The sequence below is a fragment of the Atta colombica genome, unplaced genomic scaffold (assembly GCF_001594045.1).
Source record: "Atta colombica isolate Treedump-2 unplaced genomic scaffold, Acol1.0 scaffold153, whole genome shotgun sequence".
NCBI classification, from domain to species: domain Eukaryota; kingdom Metazoa; phylum Arthropoda; class Insecta; order Hymenoptera; family Formicidae; genus Atta; species Atta colombica.
The window spans coordinates 1,219,394-1,228,936 of NW_017259243.1; the positions used below are offsets into that span (position 1 = coordinate 1,219,394).

A 9,543-nucleotide genomic window follows, 5' to 3' on the forward strand; every position below is an offset into this window, starting at 1 on the left:
GTCAAAAATAATTTCCAGATTGTTATTAATATTACACACTTTAGAGGGTGTTTTTTAAAAATTGAACTCTATAGTTTCCTTTGAGATTAATTAAAAAAAATTCCTTTTGCTCAAAGAATTACGGTCTGTAACAATTTTTGAACAGTGAATTCGTTTATTTTCTTGCGATGGCAACCGACAAGCCGACACGAGGGCCGAAGACAGCCGACTTGCCGACAGCCAACGGCCAATGGTCGAGTGCAGTCAGCAGTCTGCAGTCAATCGTCGACTGAGTCGAGTGTCGACAGCGTTAGTTAAAATGGTTAGCCGAATTACGAGTGTTGTTCGTCAAGTGAAACCAATTTTATCCGTTAATCGAGAAAACGCGCGTCGAAAAGTGCTTATATTGTACAAAGCATGGATTCGTCAAGTACCAATCTCAAGTACGTGACTCTCACTGTCGTATGTTACAAATTACAAGCTTTTTCATTACATAGACTGTCGACCGATTCATTCTGACATGCTCATGAGCGTTGTTTGTCTTCGTTTAACATTTGACAAACAACAAGGATGAAATGATTTTTAAATGTTGTGAATCGCAGCCCTAATCTCAATCTGTAATCTGTAAGCTATAAATATGATCATAAATGATAATCGTAACTGGCAGTCTTTTCCGACGGCCGACGGCCCGACGGCCCGACGCGCCACGCTACAATGACAATTTACTATTAAAAAATCGCTACAGACCATAATTCTTAATTGATCGAAATGAATTTTTGTTTAAATTCTTAATGAATTTCAAAGGAAACTGTGAAGTTGGATTTTTAAAAAAAGATCCTCTAAAATATGCAATATTAATAACAATTTGGAAATTATTTTTCACAAAGAAAATTATTTGAATATTATTTGAATATTAAGAGTTTTGTTATTTTAAGTTTTTTAATTACGCCGGCTGTAAAATGCATGGAACATATTTTTCGTTAAATTCATTCAATATCATTATGGTTACTTTGTAGTCAATAATCTCAAATTATGGATTCGATTTTGTAAATTTATTATCAAAAACAATCTACAAATAAGATTTCTCAAATTTTGTATTAAAAACAAGATCATTCCTTGATATTTGCAGATTGTTAAATTCCAAGTTGATTTGTATCTCATCATCAATCAAAACATTTTAAATTTATTCGTTACAAAGAATCGTTCATTCTTAAAATATTACATTTAGAACGTAATGATGCGCACAAGAAAAATCATGCTGACAGAATGCATCTTTTCCGTCTTATGAGCAGTCCATCGCGCTTTTTACCAACAGAGATTTGTAATAAGTTTTAAACATTCAAGAAAAATCTTGTCAATTTTTTTATATCAAAGAAAGGAGTCTAGATTTCAAAATAAATTGGCTCTCTAATAAACAAAAGACAACAGGAATATATAAATATCAAACCTTATAAAATGTTAATTGCACTGTCTTTTGACGTATTAATAAAGTTCCTTGTTGTCCAAGTCATCTTAATTCTTTTCTTGTCTTCTTTGTTATCTACGATCTATGAGCAGTGGTGAATTTGTCTTCTATGAATATTCTGATGTGCAATGTTGGGCGAGAATTTTTCATTACCTATGACTAATAAAAAGAATATTATTTTGATTTGATTATTGAGAATATTAAATTTGATTAAAACTATTGAATATAACGTACGTAAATTACCCATAAATAAAAGGATTTCTCAAATTTTGTATTAAAAACAAGATCATTATTCCTTGACATTTACAGAAATTGTTAAATTCCAATGTTGATTTGTATCTCATCACCTGTCTAAACATAAATTTATTCGTTACAAAGAATCGTTCATTCTTAAAATATTACATTTAGAACTTATGCTATATAATGCTATATAATGATGCGCACAAGAAAAATCATGCTGACAGAATGCATCTTTTCCGTTTTGTGAGCAGCCTATCGCGATTTTTACCAACAGAGATTTGTAATAAGTTTTTAAACACACAAGAAAAATCTTGTCAATTTTTTTATATCAAAGAAAGGAGACATCTAGATTTCAAAATAAATTGGCTCTCTAATAAACAAAAGACAACAGGAACATATAAATAAACCTTATAAAATATTAATTGCATTGTCTTTTTACGTATACGTGTTGATAAATAAAGTTCCTTGTTGTCCAAGTCATCTTAATTTTTTTCTTGTCTTCTTTATTATCTACGATGTTGACGAGAATTTTTCATTAACTATGATTAATAAAAAGAATATTATTTTGATTTGATTATTGAGAAATTAAACAAAAGACAACAGGGACATATAAATATCAAGCCTTATAAAATATTAATTGCATTGTCTTTTGACGTATACGTGTTGATAAATAAAGTTCCTTGTTGTCCAAGTCATCTTAATTTTTTTCTTGTCTTCTTTATTATCTACGATGTTGACGAGAATTTTTCATTAACTATGACTAATAAAAAGAATATTATTTTGATTTGATTATTGAGAAAATAAACAAAAGATAATAGGGATATATAAATATCAAGCCTTATAAAATATTAATTGCATTGTCTTTTGACATACACGTATTGATAAATAAAATTCCTTGTTGTCCAAGTCATCTTAATTTTTTTCTTGTTTTCTTTGTTATTTACGATGTTGGCGAGAATTTTTCATTAACTATGATTAATAAAAACTATGATTAAAAAAAATATTATTTTGATTTGATTATTGAGAAAATAAACAAAAGACAATAGGGACATATAAATATCAAGCCTTATAAAATATTAATTGCATTGTCTTTTGACGTACACGTGTTGATAAATAAAGTTCCTTGTTGTCAAGTCATCTTAATTTTGTTCTTGTCTTCTTTGTTATCTACGATGTTGGGCGAGAATTTTTCATTAACTATGACTAATAAAAAGAATATTATTTTGATTATTGAGAATATTAAATTTGATTAAAACGCTATTGAATATAGCGTACGTAAATTACCCATAAATAAAAGGATTGATATCACGAACCATCTTTCTCTCCATCCTCAATAATATAGTTTTTAATCCGATTAATTTATCTTCTATTGAAGAAAGATTATTAAAATTGGAGAGAAATATCAAAGATTTTCTATCTTCTCATCTTAATATTATTCGTGCAGACAAGAGCAATGTTACTATATCCTGGACAAGAGAAAGATTTTTATGTGTATAACTTGATATGTTGAATGATAAAGAGACTTATGTAGTTATTAAAAAGGATCCTACTTAGAAATTTATAACATCTCTCAGGGCTTTGCTTTCAAGATGGAAAGTTTGCAAATATATCGACGACTCGAGATGTAAATATTTATACAGTAGCGATGGGACTCTTCTGAGGACGTATGCACTTTTTAAAATACACAAACGAAACTGTTCATTCAGAATCAATATCTCGTCTATTGGTAGTCCGTTACATGTATTGGCATCCTTCTTACATAATATACTACATGATTCCTTACCGAAAGCGGAGAGTCATATCAAAGATAGTTTTCAGCTTGTGGATAAACTTAAAAGAATTTTTTTAGAAGAAGATTATAAATTAATTTCTCTAAACGTTGTGTCATTATTTACAAATATACAGTAAATTGTAGTGGACTGCATCAATGATAATTGGACTTATATTTCAAAAAATGTGTATTTCCAAAAACAGAATTTTTGATTGCGGTTAGGTTTATTTTAGATTCTACTTTTTTTATTTTTGACAACATTATTTATACAAATTTTTGGTATGCCTATTTTGGTTCTCCTTTGTCTCCCATTTGTTGTGGACTTGATGATGTAAAAATTGGAAAGAATGCTTTGATGTTATTCGGGGATAATATACCTTTATTATCGTTATATCGATGATCTTCGGTATCAAAGATGGATTCTTTTCTCAACGCTTTTAATTCGTTCTATCCTCGTCTACAGTTTACTTTGGAAGTACAATTTACTTTGGAATCGGTGATAATCTGTTAAATTTTCTAGATATCTCTATTATCATTAAAGATAATGATTTGAGTTTTGATTGATATTACAAATTCTCTTTTTCAAGGAGATTAAAAAATTTTTTTTCTAACTATCCGATGTCCCAAAAAAAGGGCATAATTTTCACTTTAGTGAACAGAGTTCTTTTATTATTTGATTCTGTTTTTCATGCAAAAAATATAATAAAAAACGATTATCCACTGAAATTCATTTTTGATACATTAATAACAGAATCAAAGATATCAATCGCGAAAATCTCGTACTAACATCTCAAAGAGAAATCAATAAGTTCATTTTGGTTTATCGTACTTTTCTGATTTTAACAGAAAAATTAGAACAATTTAATAGAAATGATATCAAGGTTTCTTATTATAGTTCAAACAAATTACGGAAATATAATATATTAAAGTACATAAAGATCTTTTGGACTCTTTCTCGAAATCTACTCTTTGTCTATAAGATAAATTGTAATGAATGTGATACATCTTACGTGGGACAAACGGGAAGAAAATTGATAATGGATTTTAAAACATCGGAATCATATACGATGGAAAATTAGCTTTAAATCAGTAATAACAGATCATCGATTAGTCATGATTTTGATTGGAACAACAAATCTTGGAAGAACCGGTTTATAATAAACGTCTTGTTTCAGAGATGCTTAACATTAAAACACAGAGTAACAGTCTTCCTCCAGATAGATACAGAAGGTCTTCATAAATCGTATATTCCTATTGTAAAATATTTGACTTTGCATTGTCAAAATTTATCGTAATACTGTTGATTCTGTCGAGAGCGTTAGACAGTTTTCTTTATTTTTATTTTATTACATTATTTATTTTATTATACATTGAACGTTATACACTTATAATTGTGATACTAATTTTTTACCTCTTATGATATCATGTTAGTGATGATTATTTTAATTTTAATATGGATTTTCTTAATTGTCAGACTCGGAGATGAGTTTTTTTTTCCCAAAGAAGCATATTGTGCTTGTTTTAATTTAGTTTTGAAAGCTTATAACATGTTTTTTTGTGTACTTACTAGAACAACGAGAAATCTTTCACAATCGGTCATCCAATCGCTTAAGCAATTTTTCGTTTCTCTGACTTAACACTATCATCTAACAAAATCGTCGCTTTCTTTTTCTTTTAATATTAATTTTACTGCGCCTGAATTTGTACATCTAAAGAGGACCTAAATATAAGGCCGAAACATGTAAAGTTTTGTATTCTAAATATCGAAATTTTTTAAAGATAAGTTAATCTACATATATGTTGGTAGAAATTAAAAGAATAATTCTCTTTTTTTTATCTTTTTTATTATCATGATCCATTGTTCTGTTTGAGTATACTTTCCCAAGCAAAATAACAAGTCAAAATGACAATAAAACCGGAAATGATTGGAGAATGATTTTTAATGATTATTTTAGAGACATTTTGATATCGTATAATGACTTGTTCTGCTTGGGTTTGCACTAAGCTATCTATCGATTCCATTGTGAATTTATTACTCTTGGATTGAAAACTATTTAGTAGAAAATTCATTATTAGATCATGCCTGTAGTCATCGTAAAAAAAGATTTTAGAATTTGGATGTTTCATTGAGATGAGTCTTTAAATCTTTATTATTTAAATAATAATAAATAAATATTTGGCAATAAATTTTTCATGTAGTGTTAGAATAAGGTAATACTAATAGAAAAATGTGGGATATGTTGAATTGTTTAATTACAGAAATTAGATTTGATGATCGTAAAACCATAAGGCGTGGAAATCGTAATATGAGACCTAGAGTATTTCTAATATGAAATAACCTATATTCCTATGTTATAGTGAAAATCGTTGCTAAAGAATAATGTTATTGTACATTAATAAAAAGGATAACCGGAATGAACATCAAGTCTATTTCTGCGATGCTTTATTCCAACTACCTGAAGAGTTCTAGGTCTATATATAATCTATCGCATGCTCATTTTTCACGCACGCTGGCTGTGTTTGTTTGCATTTTAGAAACATAAAATAAAATTTTTTAATTGCAATATTGATATACTTTGCGTTTTACTATCGATTTCTCGGGGCATTTCATATTAGGAGCACAATTTTTTGACTGTGATTTACTCACGTTTTACATTTCTTTAATTTTCAAAACAAATGGAATTTGAATTAAATTTTATATAACGTTATCTTAAAACTTATTAAGTTTTTGAATTCCCTTCAAAATGACCTATTAGTTTTTAAAATTCCGCCCATTTCTTCTAGCATTATCCAAAATGAACTCAGTATCTAATAATAAAAGCCTTTCCTCTATATATGGATTATTATATAATAATTCGTTAAAAAGCATTACTTTTGTCTGTTTAGTGAAAGATAAAAAAAATACAAAATATAAAAGAACTGAAAGTAGTATTTAAAAAATTGTTTTAAATAAAAAAATAAATATATATATATCTAAATATATATATATATATCTAAAATTTAAAAACACAAAGTGATTTGATTTCCAATATTTAAAAAAAAATTAATGATGATTACAATCAAAATTCAGGGCAAAAGGGAATAGGCGCTGAAATTCGTGCATTAATATATATTAAAATTCGAATATATATTAAACTAGATCAACAATTTTAAGTTCATCTAAGCAATTTCGTACATTTCGTTAGTTTTCTAACTTTCTTTACTGATGACTATAATTCCGAAATTAATCGATGCCTAATTTAGCAGTTCAGTATCTGTATTTAAATTAATGCTATTATTTTATTATTTTACATTAATCACCTCAGATACCACTCGTTTATTAAAATGAGATTTCACATTCAAAATTTTTACATTTTCTCATAAAAAATCGTGACCGTAATGCAACCTATGATGACAGAATGAGTATATTTCTGTGGATACGAGATTTATGTTCAGACATTCTTGTCTTCAATTGTTGACAAATTTGTCCAATATAAGTTGCATCATAAGTTGCATCTTTACAGAAAATTTTATCCACATTCTTTTTACAATTAACAGAAATAGGATCTTTATGTGTTTTGATAATCTCAATTTATTGACAAATTTGTTAAGAACAAAATTCAACCTTCGACTTAGGAACTGTCATCACGATGCCATCGATATACTTATAAAAAAATGGGTATTTCAAAATTTAAGGAATTCAGCACTTCACTCTCAAGATCCTGCATACAATATCTGGGATAATAGGAGATAATAGAATTCTAAAATTTTGTTTGTATATAACATCATCAAAAATAAAATATCTACAATCAAGCTGCAATAAATATATCTGTGCTAATAAACAAATAAGAATCAAAAGAATACAAAATACAAAATATCTCAAGTAAAAAATATCTCATCCAAAATGTTTAAAATTCAAAGCGACATTAACAATTGATTATATCAACGATGAAATCTTAATTCTAACATCAGATTCGTAACGAAAAATACATATAAGACAGCTTAGTGCAAAAGTATATCAATTCAAATAATTCAACGCTTCTCTGGTCAAAAATAATTTCCAGATTGTTATTAATTGCACAGGAGATCCTTTTTAAAAATCCAATTCTACAGTTTTCTTTGAGATTTATTAATGATTAATTTAAAAAAAAATTCTTTTCGATCAAAGAATTACAATCTGTAACGATTTTTGAACAATGAATTGTCATTTATTTCCCTGTGTGACGGCAACCGACGCGACGACAGCAAACTTGCCGACGGCCGACGGCCGAGTGTAGTCTGCAGTTTGTAGTCGATCGTCATTTAAGTCGAGTGTCGACAGTGTTAGTTAAAATGGTTAGTCGAGCTGCGAGTGTCGTTCGTCAAGTGAAACCAATTTTATCTATTAATCGAGAAGATGCGCGTCGAAAAGTGCTTACGTTGTACAAAGCATGGATCCGTCAAGTACCAATCTCAAGTACGCGATTCTTACTGTCGTATGTTATAAATTGCAAGCTTTTCCGTTTACCTAACCTAATCTGTAAAGGCCAAAACTCGTTATTTTCTTAATATGTTTATTTTCAATAATATAAAACAATTATTTTCAGTTACATAAAACTATTGTTATCTTGTTATTTCATATTTTACATTCTCAAACGTCCTAGATAGCCAAGCGTGATATAGCACATTATGCAAACTATAATGCATATGTTGCTATATGTATGCATTTGCTGACATCAAATAGGATACATTATAAATATAACAATATGACTGCTTTTATACGTAATCAGTTGTCGAAATTTCTAGAGCAAACTATAAGCAATGATGGTTTACACATTATGTTGTCAGCAACATGACAGTAACATGTTAGCAATGAACAATTAATCGTTTCATCTTGAATATTATGATGAAAACATGATAGCAACAGAGTATATATCATGATTTCTATCCGTTGTTGCAAATATGTCTTCAAGTTGTGAAGTTTTTTAATTGCAGCTCCTTGCTAACAAAATGCTGACAATATGATACAAATTATTGTTGAAGATATTCATGCTGACATGTTGCCATTAATTTGCCATCGCAAGAATTCGAATTCTATTGAGTGCAACAAACATAATGATATCTCACCTTGTCTTGAGTTTGTCAAAATTGATTGCTGTAATGTTTTCGGCAACATATTAGTAAATACATTGCATTTAGCTATCTGAGATATAACGATCACTTCTTTTTTTGCAGTGTTATCTTATGATATTCCCAAAAGTGAAGTAGACTGTAAACGAAAGATACGTGAGGAGTTTAAACGTCATGCTCATCTTACTGATTTACGGATTATAGATAAACTTATTATAAAGGTAAAAATAAGAATCTCTTGAGTATATACATTTATTTTTATATAAATAGATGCCAGCAACTAATATAATTTTAATTATCTACAAATAATATTCATGATTCATATATATACTGTTTTATAGGCTTTGTTCCAGCATATGCTCCTATATTGAAAAATCTGTAGTTTATTATGTGTATTATATTTTCATTATTTTCATTATTGATAGTGCGTAGAAGTATTAGTATTAGAACATGACTATGAATGATAAAATAAATGTTGCATATAATTTATTAATCAAAATATAAAAGTGATAGTATTTATACTGATTTAATAATTAAATTTACTTATAATACAACATATAAAGTTATATAATTTTACAGGGTCAAATGGAGTTGCAAGAAGTAGCTAACATGTGGAAACCTACAGGAGCACTTATGCATTATTGGAAAGAAACGTGGGAAAAAAAGCCAACTGATTTCATGTCAAAATTTCTCAGTGGTCAGGATTAATTTATTTTGCCATTAGTTTACGAGATGTATCATAGAAACATGTGATTGTATAAAAAAACAAAATAAATATATAAATATACATATAAGTATAAATATTTTTCTTAAAAATAAAAAAAAGAAAATTTCAGAGTGGCCAGCGATTCAACATTTTCAAATTCTCGGTTTTTTCTCGGTTTTTCAGGTCTAAAAGTAGCGATTTTCTTAATATTAAAAAGTTCTTAATATTAAAAAATTACCTATATTATACATACAAAATATGATTAGTCTCGTAAAGTTCCGTTACTTAAATTGT

General features: G+C 28.2%; 1 protein-coding gene across 2 annotated transcripts; it reads left to right on the top strand.

Moving 5' to 3' along the window:
- Nucleotides 1–266: 266 nt before the first annotated feature.
- On the top strand, nucleotides 267–9,308 carry LOC108685452 (NADH dehydrogenase [ubiquinone] 1 alpha subcomplex subunit 6). 2 transcript variants are annotated; one of them, XM_018190237.1, is made up of 3 exons: nucleotides 267–422; nucleotides 8,649–8,764; nucleotides 9,123–9,308. In XM_018190237.1, exons 1-3 carry the CDS (start codon nucleotides 299–301, stop codon nucleotides 9,249–9,251), a joined length of 369 nt encoding a protein of 122 aa, XP_018045726.1. In that variant the 5' UTR covers nucleotides 267–298; the 3' UTR covers nucleotides 9,252–9,308. The 2 variants fall into 2 exon arrangements, with proteins under 2 accessions (XP_018045726.1, XP_018045725.1); XM_018190236.1 differs by lacking the exon at nucleotides 267–422 and adding an exon at nucleotides 7,704–7,890 and having other exon boundaries at nucleotides 9,123–9,305.
- Nucleotides 9,309–9,543: the final 235 nt, after the last annotated feature.

Excerpts from the sequence above, each read along its gene's own strand:
- LOC108685452 (XM_018190237.1), top strand. The coding sequence starts at position 299 with ATGGTTAGCCGAATTACGAGTGTTGTTCGTCAAGTGAAACCAATTTTA. Across the intron at positions 423-8,648 it reads TCGTCAAGTACCAATCTCAA|TGTTATCTTATGATATTCCC; the intron begins GTACGTGACTCT and ends CTTTTTTTGCAG. Across the intron at positions 8,765-9,122 it reads TAGATAAACTTATTATAAAG|GGTCAAATGGAGTTGCAAGA; the intron begins GTAAAAATAAGA and ends ATAATTTTACAG.